This window comes from Passer domesticus, chromosome 1 (genome assembly GCF_036417665.1).
Source record: "Passer domesticus isolate bPasDom1 chromosome 1, bPasDom1.hap1, whole genome shotgun sequence".
NCBI classification, from domain to species: domain Eukaryota; kingdom Metazoa; phylum Chordata; class Aves; order Passeriformes; family Passeridae; genus Passer; species Passer domesticus.
The window spans coordinates 139,107,330-139,125,105 of NC_087474.1; the positions used below are offsets into that span (position 1 = coordinate 139,107,330).

Here is a 17,776-nt window from a genome sequence, read left to right on the forward strand (position 1 = left end):
ACCCTTACAGCACACAGCAAAGCATGCAACCCTCAATCTCATTCTATAAAAGCTTCTCTCTGGCAAGCTTCCACAGCCCTCACATTGTGTCTGACAGCTTGACCTAAGAAAAAACCTATAATGAAATAGCAGTTATCTCTCAGGGTCATAGGAACATCACATGGTATCCAAATGAAACCCAGAGGCACAACTTATTCAGCATGGACACAGTTCACCAGTTAAAGCAGTGTGGGTGTGAGCCAGAGTGTGCCACCCCAGAGCCAGGAACTGAAACAATCCCTGGGATTGTTTTATTGAGCACCATAGACACATATATTATAGACACTGCAGTCTTTCAGAGAGACAGGTTTCAATTAGTTTTAAATGAGGCTGAAGTTTTTACTCTGTATGGGAATAATGTCTCTCTCTGAAGCAGATTTTAAAACCAGGAAAACTTTTTTTCTGCTTGATTTTCTAAAAAGTCTAATTTGTATGTAAATTTTTCAGTTAAGGATAATTAAGAATGCCAAATCAATTGCACAAAAGTTAGGAAATACCATCTCTAGGATTGACATTTCAGACTGAATTCACATGTGTTCTATGTATTTTTCATAGCTTCATGATTGACTGGTGGGTTTTTTCCTTCTCCCATTGGACTATACAGATTTCCATTTACTAAAAAAAAGGGATGGAAAATACATAATATTCTACCTCAGGCAAGGGATTTGTTTTTCTGGGTTTCCAAGATAACAGCTGCCAAGAACAGGTCTTTTCTGTTATAGACCTCATAGCCAAGGGTGCCCAAGCTTCACAGTACTCTGCTACATGAGCCATCAGGGAGAACAGGATGAAATTAGGCTCCTTTAGTGTGCCTAAGGTGATGCCTCAGATTTTAACTTTAATATTTTTCAGATTCTGTACTGCTTTAGTGTATACTTCTGAGCTTCATATTAGGGGATATCAAGCCCTCTTCACACAGTAGATAGACAAAACAATTCCTTCTCTAGCTGGGGACCAAGGATAACCAATCCAAACCTCAGGCCCAAGAGCATAAGCAACAGTGGACTGAAGAGAGAAAAACAAGAAGGATGGGACTTCATGGGCTAAAGCTGTAATTGGACAGTTAACTCCAATATGCAAATAGACCAGGACTTATAAAAGTGTGAGATCCCATGACCGGTCATCCGTTTTGTGACCATTTTGGGTTCATCTTGAGCACAGCCCTGGCTGGGCTCTTGTGCTGCCCAAGGTGGATCTATTGAAGCCTCCTAATTTAAACTCCTACTTTATCTTTTTTTAAACTCCTACTTTATCTTTTAACTCTGTGTAGTCTCTGTTCTAGGTCAGCCTACACAAGGCATCAAAGGTGTGCTGCATTGAAAGCTCACTGAAAGAGAGACATTTCCTTTGTAAACTGCAATTTCCCTTAGCTGATTTAGTATTTTGAAATATTTCCACCTACCTCTGGCACAGAATGAGAGAAAATGACAGTCCAAGGCTGTAACGAAGTTATTTAGGCTGTAACAAAGTTATTTAGAGTAGAACATACCAAAAAAAGTTGAATATGTCTACAATGACATCCTAGCAGTTTTCTGACCCTTGCCAGCTCATGTACTGAGAGCACAGGACAGTGAGCAACACAGAGCTACAGGCTAAATGTGTAAATGAACCTGCATGCCCAGATTCTGTAATTGCATTGCTAATGAAGGAACCACATGGTTTCAAGTTAACTTTGTGTCACTTCTATGAACAGCAACACCTCTTGATTAAAATGCTGTATTAGGAAAACTGTCTTGTCTATGAAAAAAAACTGTGAAAACTCTCCAAACACCCATATTTAATGTACACTTAATACAGTTTTATATAACCAATGATATGAGCTAATAGGCCTATAATTTGGTGTTTGCTTTCCATTAATTCAAGGAGTTTTTTTCTCAGATGGGTAGCAAGTCTTTGCTTATTTATTTTTCTGTTTGGGGCTGATAGAAATTTGAACATGCCAAAGTGTTCTTCACCTCCCAAGGCACTGAGCTCTATCAGTCATAATGACAACTTAACTTTGATGACTAAACACTACTTATGGCAAGGTTAATGAGAACAGACTTTTCCTTTGTACAGGGAATTAAGTTTAGTATTTTTAGCAGAACGTTTCTGTATTTGAATTATATGGTTATGCACAAGAATGTGAAATAAAATGAAAAATCATGTAAAATTGAAAAAGACTTTGAAGAACACATTACTCCTTAACAGGGAATTTTGATTTAGGATTCTGTCTCAACCCAAAAAGCTGACCATCCCAACAGGAAAAAAAAAAAGGTGAACTTTGAAGGTCAGAATGGGACATGGGTTACTCATATAACGAGCTCTTCCTTTTCCCTTAGGAAAGAAATCCTTCCAGAAGCAGTGCTTCACAAAAACTGTAACTATTCTGTCTTGCTTTGACCACTCTGACAAGGCAATCATTGACCACTCTGAGAAGACAATTGAGCACTAGCCCAGGTCCACCAGCCATGTCCCAGGTAAACAAGCTCTCGGGGAACAATTTTTTTTGCAACATTCACCTTCCTTCAGCAATCTCCTTCAAGCTTCTCTTCTAACTGAGCTCTGTGCTGTGTCTCTCTCCCAACCCCAAATTTATGTGTTTGTGTGGACTTTGCCCCAACTACCCCAGACTCTGTGTTGGATGAGACCATTAATTCCTAGCTATGACTCAGATAAACATGTTCTCATGTAAATTTAAGCACAGCTGTCTTGGGGTGATTTTATGATGATTAGTCTATTCCCTCATTGCATGCTTCATGCCCAAAAATGGTTGCTGTAGCTTTAAGGTGGATCTGGAAGGAGACGGGAGCCTTGAAGCTCTTCAGTGAGCTTTTCCAAAGCCTCACCCCCAGTGTCCATCATGCCATGTGGCCTGGGCTTTTGCTTGGCTAGCATGGATTTTTTTGTTAGGCCAGGCAGAAGTTTTTCTTTGTCCTTCCTGGACTTGAAGAGGCTGCAGCAGCAATTCTTCAGCAGCACTTCAAAGTGAACTGGAGATCAGAGACTAGTGGGAAAGACGAGGGGCCTCTCTGTTTCAGCCTCACATCTTGGGAAAAGCTGAGACAGCAAGAGAAAGCTCACCTGCTTCCTCTGCTGTGAAGAGGGAGCTGACGTCAGAGATTCACCAGGTTTCACATGTTTGCCTGAACTGCTGCTTGAATCTACTGGGGGTTTTTTTTGTTTATTTTCCCTGAAAACCCATCCCATTTTGTACACATAAGAGGCAAACTGCTGTTGGCTTTTTTCTTTTCCCTGGCATTTTGGGTTTTTGTTCCGGTGTGTATGTGGGCATAGGGGTGGAGGGGGCTAAGTTCTGACAATTCAATATCTAGCATTTATTTACTTTTTACTGTGCCATGTGGGCACTCTGTTTGTCAATAAATGGCTGGGGGGTTTTTTCACTTTCATCCACTAGTATTCATATTGACAAAAAGGGACTGTTGGAACTTTTTTTTTTCTTTTTTTAGAGGAAATACTCATTCCACAGTGTTTTTCCCCTAAACTTGCCTCTAAACCAAGAAAACAGCACAAGACTTCAGGAGAGAATTATTCTGATAGTCTACTGTTCCCTTTGGCAGCCTCTTTGGAGGCTTAACTGGACTAAACTGGAGCTTCTGCTCTTTATGTCTCTTCCAACACTTATCCCAAACCTAGGTGTCAGGTGAGATCCAGCTCAACATTCTCAAATCATAGTCCAGGTGAACATGTCCTCAGGGAACAATTATTTTATCCCCATCCCTTCCTTTGGCAATCCATTTTCAATCCCTGACCAAAGAAAGCGCTAGGATTTTTCTCTTTTCTCAAAGCTGAACATAACCAGATCCCTAATCATAGGTTCAGGCTGAGACAGCCCAAAGCCCCTAACCATCAACCAGATGGAAACTTCTCTGAAAATAATTATTTCCTGCCCCACTCCAAATGGGTATTCAAACTTGGCCTGTTTCCTGTCCCTAAGCCTAATTGTAGCTACAACTTCAACTTTGGTTGAAGTCAGTTAGTCTCTGCAGAGACTAACTGAAGTCTCCAAGCCATAGCCATGATGAACAAGTTATCATAAGAAAATTCCTACAGCAGATCTTTCTATCAAAATGGAGCGCTTGTCTCTGCCTCGTTAAAAGTCTAACTTAGTCTGAATGCAAAGGATGGGTTGAACCTTAGTTCCAGATCCTGACCTAGCACCCAGAATAAAGAGATTTCAGGGAAGAAGTATTTTTGCAGCCTACCCCTTACTCTGGCTGCTCCTTTTCTGCCCCCCACCAACTGTAGCCCCAGGTTTTATCTCGCTCCCAACCAGGTATGTAATGTTAACATTAACCCTAATCCCAGACACCAGCTGAGCCTTCTCCAACACACCCAGCCATGGCCTGGATGAAAAATGTCTCCAGGAAGAATTCTTTTCATGTTCCACCCCTTTTTGGCAGCTCTTGGTAACTCCACACCATGTGCATTTCCAGGCATGATGAGCCACATTCTCCTAATCCAACATTTAACTCTAAGCCCATTCCTCAGGCTGGGCTGAGTCTTGGCTCAAGGCTTCCACGCATGACCTGGATGAGAAATTTCTCAATGAAAATTCTGTCTGCAGACTACTCATCCCTTTTCCAGCTACTTGTTAACTTTGCCAAGGATGGTGATTCTTGGATAAGGGATGTTCTAGTTGTTGTTGCTCCCTCCTTCCAGAAAAATAATGGGTATATGACTTAGTATTTTCAGTGAATTATGTACCGAGTTCACCTTAAAGCAACTCAGTCACGATCCATATAAGACAGCAAAATAGCTTATTGTTCAAGATTTTTTTAATTTCCTGTCACAACAACCTTGAATGTGCTTTTATTTGGATTCTGCTTATTTACCTGATCAGAGGCTTTATCTGCTTCTGCCATATCCATCTGACTTCTAATCTAAAGAATTTCTACAGCCGCAAGACACATGGCTTCAATATCGTTCAAGATAATCATTAAAAACTCTTGAAACAGGTATTTTGAGACTGCAAAGCAATAGTTGGGTTTCCTTCATGCCATGGCAACCGGCCGTGGAGCTTTAAATATGGTGGTAAAGGTACTGTGTAAGGTATGTCTAATAGCTGTTGTGGTAAAACAAGGAATGTTTGCACAGTCAAGAGAGCTGACATTTAAAAAATTAAGTTTTGTCTCCATTCTTTTTGGTTTTGCCATAATTTTCTCTTTTTTAGTGTGCCATGTGTAATGAGTCAGTGTTATGCTGTGATCTTTGGGAGAATGGCATGAAAAAGATGATATTTTATATTAGCACTGCTGGAAGAGTCCTTGGAGTAACTTTGATCATATCTATTAATACAGTTGAAGATTAATACTAGACTAATATGTGTCGAAATTAGTTCCAAATAAAATGTTCGCTTTATTTGATGAGTACAGCCAGAGTGGTATATTTGTTCCCTACTGTTTTAATGAGTCACACAGACTTTCTTCAAAATATTTCAATTTGCTACAACTGTACGCCTATTTATGGCTACATCTCATTACTTCAGAATAAAAATATATTTATTCCTTTCAGATTAATTTACTTTACCAGCCGAATCAAACCGAAACTGGCTATTTCCAGGTGCGGAACCGCTCCCTTTGTTCTTTTTTGAGACAGAAATGTTTTTCCGACGAGCGCTCGGCTCTTCACGATGCTGCCACTTGGTGGTGCCCCGGCGCCGCAGTGAAAACCATCGTGTCAACCGCTTGGATTGTGGCACTCAGACCCAGCAGGTTCTTGCGGTGCTTTCTGTAAAATGGACAATATTTGCTGTTCTATGGCCTCGGTTTAATCTCTCTCTCTCTCTATGTATAGGTATATGTATAAGTATGTATACATATATCTATATATCTATATATCTATATATCTATATATCTATCTATATATCTATATATATACAAAACACAAAACATTCACTGTAGTTGAATGATGCCTTCAAATTTGTTATGCATATTTCCTTGATTGATGTATTTAAAACTATAACTACATTATCACTGCTCTGTCACCTCTATCTATATAGTGTGACATCCTAAACTTCTTAAAATACTTACAGAATACATTATTTGGGATATTAGGGTGGCTCAAATGTGCAACCAGTTGCAACAACAACAGTTAATATTCTCTGAAAAATGAAAACAGTCCATGCTAAAGCATGCTGGACTAACTGATGTCCTTCTATGACAAGGTGACCCACTTAGTGGATGAGGGAGAGAAAGGCTGTGAATGTTGCCTACCTGGACTCCAGTAAAGCCTTTGGCTCCCACAGCACTCTCCTGGCTGCTGACGATTTGGGTGAGTGCAGTGCTTGCTGGATGAAATACAGGCCCAGAGAGTGGTGGTGAATGGAACTAATGCAGTTGGCAGCTGGTCACTAGTGGTGCTACTCGGGGATCAGTACTGTGTCCAGCTCTGTTTAACATCCTTATCAATGACCTCGACCGGGGGACCAAGTTGACCCCCAGCAAGTTGGCAGCTGACACAAGTTGTGTGGGAGTGTTGATCTGCTGGAGGGCAGCAAGGCTCTGCAGAGGGACCTGGACAGGCTGGATCGATGGCCGAGGCCAGTTTTAAGAGGTTCAGTGAGACTGAGTGCTGGGTCCTGCACTTGGGTCACAGCAACCCCGTGCCACACGCTTAGGACACGGTGTCTGGAAAGCTGCCTAGCGGAAAAGGAGCTGGGAATGCTGGCTGACAGCAGCTGAACATGAGCCAATGTGTGCCCAGGTGGCCAAGAAGGCTGATGGCATCCTGACCTGCATCAGAAATAGCTTGGTCACTGGGACCACGAAAGTGACTGTCACCCTGCACTCAGCACTGGTGAGGCTGCACCTCAAATGCTGTGCTCAGCCTGGGCCCCTCACTACAGGGACACTGAGCTGCTGGAGCGTGTCCAGAGAAAAGCAATGGAGCTGGTGAAGGGGCTGGAGCACAAGTCCTGTGAGGAGAGGCTGAGGGAACTGGGGGTGTTTAGCTTGGAAAAAACTGAGGCTCGGGGATCACTTTATTGCTGTCTACAACCACCTTTAAGGACCGTGTAGCCAGGCTGGGGCAGGCCCTTCTAGGAAATCAGTGACAGGACGAGAGGACATCACTTCAAGCTGCACCGGCGGAGCTTCACTTTGGAGATTAGGAGGAATTTCTTCACAAAAAGGGTGGTCAGACATTGGAATAGGCTGCCTACCCCTGAAGGCGTCTAAGAAAAGACTGAACGTGGCACTTAGTGCCAAGGTCTAGCTGACAGGGAGGTGTTCAGTCATAGGTTGGATTTGATGACCTCGAATTCCAACCCCTCGGTTTCGGCCGCTCCCGCTCCGTTCGCTGCCTGCCACGTCGAGATCGCCGCCTTCCCCGCGGGCACCGCCCTTGGCCGGGCCGGGCCGGGCCGGGGAGGCGGAGGCGGGAGAGGCGGCGGAGGCGGTGGCGGGAGGCGCGGTCCCGCCCCGGCGCTGGCGCTGATGGCGCTGGCGGCGCGCTGCGGCGGGCGCGCGGCGGGGCGGTGACGTCGCGCGCGAGGCGGAGGGCGGGGAGGAGGAAGAGGAGGAGACCCGGGCGGCCCCGAGGCTGAGGCGGCCGCGTCCAGCGGAGGCTCCGCTCCCGTCCCGTCCCGTCCTACCCCCACCCCCGCTGCCTCCGCTTCGGACGGGCCGGAGCGGCTCTCCCGAGGCCGCGATGCGCTCGGCCTGAGCGCGCCCTCGCCGCCCCGCTCGGTTCGGGCCTCTGCGAGGCCGGGGACCGCGATGGCTGCGGGAAGCTGGCAGGAGGCGGCGGCCCGGTGGGCTGAGGATGCGGCGGCCCGGGTGCGGGACGCCTTGTCGGGCGGGCTGGGGCTGCTGCGTGCCGAGCTGGGCCTCGAACTGGGCCTGGACCCGCAGGCGCTGCCCAGCTGGCTGGCCCTGGCGGTCCCGGCCGCGCTGGGGCTCGTGCTGCTGGGGCTGCTGCTGGCCGCGGCCTGCGGGGGCGGCCTCCGCAAGAAGCCGGCGCGGAGCGCGGCCGTGAGGAAGGGTGACGAGGCGGTCGGCGCGGGCCTGGCGGCCGGCGGGGGCCAGGGCAAGTCGGCCGGCCCGGGCCCCGGGCAGCTGAACCTCAAAGGCGATGAGCAGAAGAAGCGAAACAGGAAGAAGCTGCCGGAGAAGGCGGCGCGGGTAAGAGGGGTGCGAGGGCCGGGAGGGCAGCGCGGCTGAGAGGCGAATGACAGCGGCGGGACCGGGCGGGCTGCGGCGCCCGGCCGGCTCCCAGGGAGGCGAGGGGCTCGCGTCTGGCGAGCGGCCCCTGCCCGGCTGCCGCTGCCCGGGCCCTGTCGCGCTGGGAAGGATCGCGGTGCCATGGAGCGCTTCCCGAGCCGCCGTGCGATGTTTGCCTGTGGAAGGAAGGGTGTGGGGGTCCTGATTGCTCTGGAGCCGTCTCGCGTCGTCTGGGTTGTTTTGTTACTTTGAAAACCTGGAGGAGCAGCGCTGGCACAAGTAAACTGCACGTTAATAGCCTGGGTGATGAGGAAAAGGCTGGCTTTTTGGAAGCATTTTATTGTAAACAAAAATCATATGAAATCTGCTATTACTGTTATTATTCACTGAATAATAGGGTTACCAGCCAGTAGTGGAGACCTTAGAGTGGCTTAGAATTTCAAGTCAGGAGTTGTAGTCTAGGCAGCTAAAGACTATTGGAAGTAGCATTCTAAACCGTATAAATGCCGTGATGGTTCAAACTTGAGTAAGAATTTTGCTTTGTATTTTCAATGGAACGTGTTAGTGTCAACGTTGCTGTGAGTGTGCCTCAGTAGGAATGTGTCTGATTTAGTTATTACAGTAAGGATCATCTCCTTTAATAAGGAAATCTGTGTCTTAGCAGCCCCTTAAAAAGAGATCATGCCTGTAATTTATATTGTTTTAAATCCTCAATATGTAGTGTGGGAACCTTACACCTTTGACAGCATCCACTAAAGAGAAAATTAGTAGAATGCAGAAATTGTCAACTGTCCTTTTAAAGTTTTGGGGCTTGAAGGGATTGCTTCTATAGCTTTTATATTGTTAGGATGTTTGTAATCCTATTTATGTCCAAATGGATTATAGGAATGAAAGTGTAACAGATGTCCCCTGCCTATTACAACTGTGTCGTATAATTATATCTTGCTCTATAAAATCTGAGTTGTTTCCCTAATGATGAGAGAAAGGAGAGACAATGGGTTTGTATCTTCATTTGAGTCTGTGGCAGCATCAAGATTTGAGAGGTTTGGGAAACTTTTTAATGAGAGTGTAAGGCTACAATATCTTAAACAGAAAAAAAAAAAAAGTCTGCATATGCCACCAACCTGTCTTTGAACAGCGAACTACTGAAGTTGTTTCTGGAAGTTGCAAGAGACTGAATGCTGAGCCCCAAGAAGAGGAAACATGATTCAGAATCTTTCCAGTGTAGCTAGGTTCTCCATTTTGGAGAAGGCATGCTTTTAAAGATGTAATGTTTTTGCCATCTTGAGAAGCAGATACATCAGTGTCAAAAAGTGTTATGCTTTCTTGACAACAAAGAGTAATCCTAGAAATTAAATCGATTTTGCTTAATTTATTTAGTTGAAACTCCAATATGAAAACAAATCATAAACTCTTGCAAGTCATTGCCGAAGACATTAAAAATGCCTCTGCAGGAGATTGACTGAATAGGTAGATATCACTCTTGACTTGACAATGCTTTGTAGTATACAGCTTCATAAAAACAAACTTTAGTAATTTTATATAAAAAATAACTGACATTTTTCATGAATGTAAATAATTGTACTCTATTGAGCTTGGTTTACATAGGCATAGAATAAAGTTAAGGCAATGTAGGAGCAAATGTTTTTGTAATCAAAAGAGCAAGGTAGTTTTTAAGCTGTCATTCTGTATCATTAAAAATTTTAAAGTTATTTTTATAGTACTTTGTATTCATTATTTCCATTGTGTGATGGAAAAAATCCTACCTTCTTCCAGAAGGAAATGCACAAACTGAATCATTAACTGTAGGTGCAAATAAGTTTATACCAGTGACAAAGTTTAATAGACCTGCCTTGTGCTCATTTTCCAAGATAAGTTTAAAGAGACCAATATTAGCATGCCCCAGTGTTTTCTGACTTACATGTGAGAAATTCTCAAATAACGTTGGAAACTTAAAGATGCAACAAAAAATCTTACAGATTGCTGCCTGGTGATTTTCATGGTGTGGTTTGTGTGCTGTGATGCTAATAGCTGGGAGGGGAAAAGAGTAAGCCTATTACCAGTAGATTTACTACAGGGCTTGCTGTGCCAGGGTCTAGATTTCCATTGCAGGCGTTTCAGAAAGCTTAGAGCAACTGGTCTGTGACTTTAAGAACACACTGCAGATGTCTAATTAAAAGCTGTAGGGTTACTTTAATACAGAATTCCTGAGCTCTCTGTATGGCAGGTGATGTGTAACACTCATCAGTCAGGATCAGAAGTGTTCTTCACTGCAGGTTTTCTGAGGATGAGTATCAATTGCTTTTTTTCCTTGCATGTGGCTTTATTCAGTACCTGTAAGGTACAACTTACCTTGTGTTCATAGTTAAATGGGTTTCTTTGAGTAACACTGCAGTGACTGAATGCAGTAGTATCTATGAGGTTCTGTTTATTTACTTGCTGTTAATAGAGTGAGAAAAAAATGGAGCTGAGACTGTTTAGCATTCATTAACATTAAAGTTTACAGAGCCAGTTCTGGTTTTCAGGCTGATTGGAACAAGGTATCATGGTGTCTTTACATCAGATTCTGTGCAGTAAACTTGAAGCTGCTTTTTTCTTTTTTCATTTTTACTTTAACTCCTGCAAGAGACAAAGGTCTTTGGCCTCATTAAGAATTTTTTTTCTGTCCCTAAAACTTAATATTTAATTTTGATTCCTTCCCCTTCTGAATAATTACAGTGCCTCTCTCTCCTACTTCAGCAGAAAAAATTGAAGCTGTTCTTACATGGTTTCTGTGCAGTGTGCCAAACACCACAGAAACTTGAGAGTAGCCATCTTCTGTGCTCTGCTACCACTTTAGGGAGCCATTCACACCATCTATTTGTAGGTGTGGAAAATACCAGATTGACTTTGTACTTCCTATTGTTTGTCATGCACCTGGAGAAAAAATGCTACACATTCTAGTAAAAGTATTTGCATTCATTTGAACAAGTTTCATATTTGGTCTGCTTGAAAGAACTTTCTGGGCTATGGCTGTTTATTGCTTATGTGCACTTAGATTGTGTGAAGACTTTATACTTTCAGCTGATACTCCTGTGTTGGTTCGTGTGTATGTTAGTGGGCAAAAGGCAAACAGAGGGCTGTAGGATTCTTTGGGCCTCTTGGGGAAATTGCTGTTTCTTTATGAAGAGGAGCTTGCAGAAAACATTGGCAAACAGATTCTTTATTGCCCAAGATATTCTAAGAGGTGTCTTTATAATGTGTAACTGAGGGCTTTGGCTAATGCAGCGTTGTAAGATTGAGGTGATAGCAATTTCATTAATACTGTTTGAAGCATAAAACTGAGTTATCCTTTGCACTGCCATGTTTAAAGAGTACTTTTTGTTTTGACAGTCTAAGCAAAACCTTTTTTACATTTGGTATGTCTTAACGTCCTCAAACGAATGTATGTGGAAAAAGGTTTATTTATTAAGTATTGGAATTTTAAGATCCTCAGGCAAAAAAAGCATTCAATAATCAATACTGTTACTGACAGCATTACTTCTGCCTTATTGCATTTTGCCTGGCAGCTTTAAGATGAGGGTAAAAAAGATGGCAAATAATAAATTGCGCAATTTTGACTTAATTTTGTCAGTGGATATTTAATGTATTACCCATAAAGTTTTAAACTTTGGGCTATGGTTATCTTTTTAAAATGAAACATTTCTGAATACTGTAGAAAAACTTTCTTCCTTCTTGCTTCTGTTTCTTTCTTTGGTATATCCAAAAATGGTCACATGGATTTTGGTTACAATTCTATGATTCATCTGTGGGCAGAAAATAAATGTGGAAAGCTTCCACTGAAAAGGAGGGAATTACAATTAAGGGATGTATTTCCCCCAAATGTATTGGAGTCCAGGTTTTCTAACATATTTCTAAAGGTTGTTCTTTACATGATCAGATGATCAGACAGCATTTTGAACAGTCATGTGGATGGATTTTTCCAGAGGGTTTTTAATGGATATTAATTAGTTTATTAGTTTAGAGAACAAGCTGAAGTTTTTTGTTTGGTTTTTTTTTTAATTAAATATTAAAATTTCAATTTATTGAATAGTTGGGAGGAATTAAGAAAGTAGCTTTCTCTTTAAGGTATATATGTAATAGCTAAGAAGCAGGGTACAGAATTTAAAAAGTTAGTTGGCTGTAAACTTTTTTGTTACACATCCAATACTAGATGCATCAAATATGTTGTCTAACTTTACTTCTAAACAGTCTGTGGAGAAAATAGAGAGACACAAGAACTGAGTTTTGGCAATGAGTTATTTTCAAGATTAAATATCAGTTCTTTGGTATCCCTGTGGAATATACCAATAAGGTGGACTTTGTTGAGAAGAACTTTCAGAGAGAGCTCCTAGACCAGACTTGTAAAATATACTTTGTTTTCAGAATGCTGAGGGAAATGTACTGCATATTGGATATGACAAGTCTAGTTTAAAGCTGGTTGTTGAAGGAGAAGAGGGGTTAGGTGACCTGATCTTTCAATTTCTATTTATAGTTGCTTTGAAGAAGTTGGCGTGCTTGCTAACTACAGTAAGCAATACTATGTTATGCACTACTGAAATCATGCCAAGGGTGGTTTGTAAGCATAATACAACGTGGCAAGACTTAAATGCCTGTAACAGTTAAATTGAGGATCAGATCTAATATTTGAAGGAATAGGCCACGCTAAGTTGTGATACGGCTTTTGTTTTACTTGAAAACAATTAGGTTTGTGTGATGCAGAGTTATAATGGTTTTTGGGTTTTTAATAGCAAAAAAAACTAAAGGTAATTGAGCTTATTTATTTTGAAAGAATTGCGGGAATTAAAGCGGCTTTGAAGTAGCTATTTATGCTTATTTAGTTTTCAGTCATTCATGTATCTGAGTCATTCTGAACGTGAACCAGTGACATTTGTGTGGACTCTATCAATTACTATTCTTAACAATTGCTTTCCATGCAGTGAAATTAATGGCTGACTGTAGTAAAATATTTTCATCTCTTTTGCAGTTAAGCAGAGTAACTTCAGTCACAGTAACTTCACCATTTGTTAGAAGTAAATTATTTCTAAATTACTACATTTCTGTATGGGGAATGTGTAAGCTAAGGTGTATGCCTTTGCTGTCAAAAGTAATGTAAAGACTCATTTAATGATTGTCCAGAGTTCTAACTTTATGTGTTGAATAATATATACTAATTTTCTTTCCTTAATTGTGTGAGGGGGAAATGGTAGACTAATGTAACACCTGTAATCAAGTGTGTCTGAAAAGAACAATGGACTACCTTGCTTAGTCATGCTTCATGTTTGATTTCTAATTTCTATTCTACTATGAAGTTTAACTTGTGAAGGAAGTGAGCTGGGAGGGATATGCATAGAGAGAACTTGCAGATGTTTGGTCAATGTAAAAATTATTTTAAAAATTAGTCCTCTTGCTGAACTGCTACAAAGTGGTAATTGTGTTAATTTAATTAGATAATTTATGGCATGTACAACTGTAGCTGTTCTGAATCAATTTTCAGAACAGCTATAGGAAATTTTAAAACCTGGCAAATTTCCGAAATTTACCTTTTGTTTTGAAATTCCTGGATTGAATAGGAGTGAAATGAAATGAGAAGACCTGTTCTCTTTCCTTTCTCATTTCTGTGTTTGGTAAATAGAGAATTGCAGTAGATCCTTTGAACAACAATCCACAATTTGATCTCCTCTATTCAATAATCTTACAAGCATTTTTCCGTCAACAATTGCATTTCAGTAATTGTGTAATTTGAACTTTGCTTCATCTGCTTTCTCTAATTTTTTTATTATTTATGCTCATTGTTTACACAGCCTAATGGACGCTCTTTCCTTGAGGTATCTGAAGATGAAGTAATACAAACTGTCCATAAAGACAATATAAAGCAGCCTGTGGACACAGAAAAGAAGAATGAAAAGGTTAGTTACGGCTACAAAGCAAAAATGTTAAAGTTTGATTTATAATATTTCAGTATCTAAGAATTCTGGTTTTGGTTTAAAATCCTGTTACTTATTTGAATGAAGAGGCAGATTTCTTATTGTGAAGAGTACTAATCTAATTTGGAGTTGAAAAGAGCTAAAGTAGTATTTTCTTAACTTCTGAGACATGCCTTATCACAGAATGTTTGTCAAGGAAACCCCACTCCCAGCCCCCCACTAAACACTGATATCTCTGTTCATCATGTGACAGTGTTAAGCCTACAGAAATAAAGTTTGTTTCATCTTGATGGCTTCATGGGGATGCAGCATAATGATAGTATTGTTAAGTGCCTTGTAAATGGTCTACCAATTGGGGGACTACTATTCAAAGGATTTAGACCATGTGCCTGCTTATTTCTTTTGCCAGATGTATCCATTAGTAATTGGAATTCTTGATTTTTGATGATAAATGTGAGCTTTGAAGTCTGGTGCGGGCTTTTTTGTTACGCAAATTAAACAGCTATATTAAAAATATATTTTAAAACATCCATCTGCAATGTCTAATCTAAAAGGTAACCTTACTACTGGCAGTGTTATTTTTTGAACTGTGAGGACTAATCTTTTTTTTTTTTTATTACGTATGCTGTCCTTTATGGGCAACATGGATATGCTTGGGCCTTTGATAATTTTTTGCTTGTTTCTTTTGCTAGCACTGTGCAAAAAGTTTTCCCACTGTCATTGTTTTCTGACTTTTCTTCAATAAAATGCTTTTTTTGTAGCTATACTGAGGAAAAAAAAAAAGGTTGTGTATAAACTTTGCTGTGAGGGTGGTGATACACTGGAACAAGTTGCTGAGGGAGGTTGTGGATGCCCCATCCCTGGAATGTTCAAGGCCAGGCTGGACAGGGCTTTGAGCGATCTGGTCTAGTGAAAGGTGTCCCTGCCCATGGCTGGGGTTGGAGCTAGATCATTTTCAAGGTCTCTTCCAATCCAAGCTTTAATAAATACACTTGCTTACCCTCCAATAACTTCTTTTGTTGTTAAAAGTTAACACTTTTGGCTAAAAGACTCTATCCTTTTAGTTTGCTGTAGGTCTTTAAATGTTTTTGCAATTGGCAAATTGAGTGACTTTTCTGTGAAATAGGTTTGCTGTAAAGTTCCATGCTGTGTGGCTCTTCTTCTCCATGTTTTGTATATCAGACTGACTTTGCTGGTTTTTTCCCCAAGTACATACCACGATTTGAACCTGAATGAATAACTCTGTTTGCAGGTTTTCAAGTAGATTAGGTGTTTAAATCCTCAACTTCACATTCAAATTGCAAACACAGTGACCTGAATTTTAAAATGTGAAGCTGAAACTGCAGCTCTAGGAAATAAGTACCACTAAACAGATGTGAATGATTATTCAAGTTGTGATTTCATATCACTTTGGGGGATCCTGGGCAAAAAATTAATTGGGTCAGGAGTAAGTTACCCTTCAATTAAAAGCATGCTTAAGAACTTGCTTTGAACTACAGGTAACTGTACAGGCTTCTGATTATTTGGTAAGGCTTCTCAGGGGGCATCTATAACATTTGTAACATTACAAACCTGCTGAGGTTGTAGTGGGTCCTGTGTGTCTTTGTGTACCATCTTTGGGATGGATGGTGTAAGACAGTGGCTGGGATTGAAGTTGTGTGTACATATATGAAAGCATATAACCTGTGGCCTGAAGGGCATAGTTAATTTTTTGTGCTTCAATATATGTGCTTAGTGAAAATCACACATCTTTTGTGTTTCTGTATTTCTTGGCTGCTTCAGGGTTGTGAATATCATGTGTGTTTTCCTGCTTTGTGGGAGGGGAAGCTTTGGGTAATGTCTGGGCTCTGGCTGTTCCCAAGGTTTATTATTCTGCAGTTAGTGACTTGCCACAGTACAGGACAGGGGTTTTTTAGTGTTTAGTGTAAGGGACTGTTCCCTAAGAAATGACTCTGTGGATGAGATCGTGGGAAGTTAAAATGTCATCATCCATTCTGTTTGCAAGCACACAACTGCTTTGTCTTGAGTACTAGAAATGATTACTCAGCTAGAGATCAAGAAGAAAGATTTATTTTTCTATTGTTCTTGCATGGGGCACAATGCATCCTAAAGACTTAAAAAAATTTGGCAGGCCTGCAGTATTCCTCATGTGCTCTTTGGCAGAGCCAACACTGGCATCTTTGTGTTTTGCAGAAGGTGACCCTCTGAATGCATAGACTTCTGCAGAATGACCAGCTGGCTTTAGCATCTCTTGCTGTTTCCATCAGTTTGATACTGAGATAGCAACTGGTGGAGTACAAAGTTTAGCAGGTAGTGGGTTAATTGGATAAAAAAGGATGGTTCTGGTTTTTCAGAACAGGGTAACACAGTTTAGAAAAGTAAACGTGTTTTCGAGGTTTGCATTCTTGATCTTTTTAAAAACAGTGTTTGTTAATCACAAACTTCTTTTTCAGCTGTTAAACTTTGACGTTTTCCTGAAAAGTATAAAATTTGATGGCAATACTTCCATAGGAGCTAGTTATTTAAGGAAACTGAAGTTACAATTTGGAAGAGTAGTCATCTTGAACTGTTGTCTAAGAGATTTCTGAAGTTATTTCAGGTCTTCTCTTAGTGCCAAAGGACAGTTGGGTAGTTACAGCTTTGTGGATAGAAACTTTAAGATCTCAAGTTCCAGTCTCAGTGTAGCTGCAAATAGGAGACAAAGGTACAAACTTATTCTGTTTGTAATCTTTCCCTGTTTGAGCTTGAAGAGGCAATTTATAACTAATTTTAATGTTAATTCTCATTTTCCTTTTTAATTCTTTCATTAGAAGTTGCCCTAGCATATAATTTGACTTGTTCATATTTTTAGAACCAGTTCTTCTCAGGTTGCTTTTGAAACCAGCCCTTGTCTGTTGGAGGCTTTTCAGAAGTTAGTTAGCTGTGTGTGGGCAAAGGTAGTCTGCTGAGCAAATGAAAATTCCATTTGGGTGCATCTACAGTTTGGGTCTCCATGTACATGAAACCATGAGCTAACTGTTCAAATCACTTCCCTAAACTTTATAGGAGTGGTGATGCAGCATTGCATATAAGCAGTGAATTTTTTATCATCTCTGCTGCACTAACAAGCTATACTGCTCTCAGTACCTGTATTGAAGCTACAGATTACTCTGGGGATGTGGTAACTCTAAGGCATATTAACTGAGTGATACTGGGTGGGGAGCATAGAATATCTGCAGCAGTTGTAGTAATAATTCAGGTGTTACCAGTTCTGAATTCTAGAGAGATTGTTAGACACTTCTTGGGCATTTAAGACTAGAAAACCAAATCATGGGAACTCAGGTACACAACTGGCAATATCTAGTCTGACTCTGGCAGATGTAAGCCAAAAAGTCATCCAACATTCTTAGAATATTTAAGAGACAGTGAATAAGTGAATAGTTCCCCTTATAACATTTGAGTGGATAACCATATTTCTTTTTCAAGTCTTGTTGGTTTTCATTCATGTTTACCTGGTAGTTCTTTTACCTTTCTTCACTAGGTTGTAAAGCTTTTCAGTACTGTGTTTTCTTTCTAAGAAGGTAGTCAAGCCAATTTACTCCAAGGCTTTCTGCAATATATTTTCTTCCAATATCTTGATTTTTTTTCTCA

General features: G+C 41.1%; 1 protein-coding gene and 1 long non-coding RNA gene across 3 annotated transcripts in view; one reads left to right on the plus strand and one right to left on the minus strand.

The window, feature by feature from the left end:
• Nucleotides 1-1,799: 1,799 nt before the first annotated feature.
• Nucleotides 1,800-7,357, minus strand: LOC135282568 (uncharacterized). Its single transcript, XR_010348662.1, has 2 exons — nucleotides 6,255-7,357; nucleotides 1,800-5,769 (listed from the first exon to the last, which is right to left on the minus strand). It is a non-coding gene; the product is annotated as an uncharacterized LOC135282568 (long non-coding RNA).
• A 192-nt stretch (nucleotides 7,358-7,549) lies between these two features.
• MTDH (metadherin) overlaps nucleotides 7,550-17,776 on the plus strand; it is a 32,529-nt gene continuing 22,302 nt past the window's right edge. For both annotated transcript variants that reach the window (XM_064392479.1, XM_064392486.1), the window contains exons 1-2: nucleotides 7,550-8,162; nucleotides 14,024-14,128. In XM_064392479.1, the coding sequence (XP_064248549.1) occupies nucleotides 7,758-8,162; nucleotides 14,024-14,128 (510 nt within the window). In that variant the 5' untranslated portion in view covers nucleotides 7,550-7,757. The remainder of the gene's footprint in view (nucleotides 8,163-14,023; nucleotides 14,129-17,776) is intronic.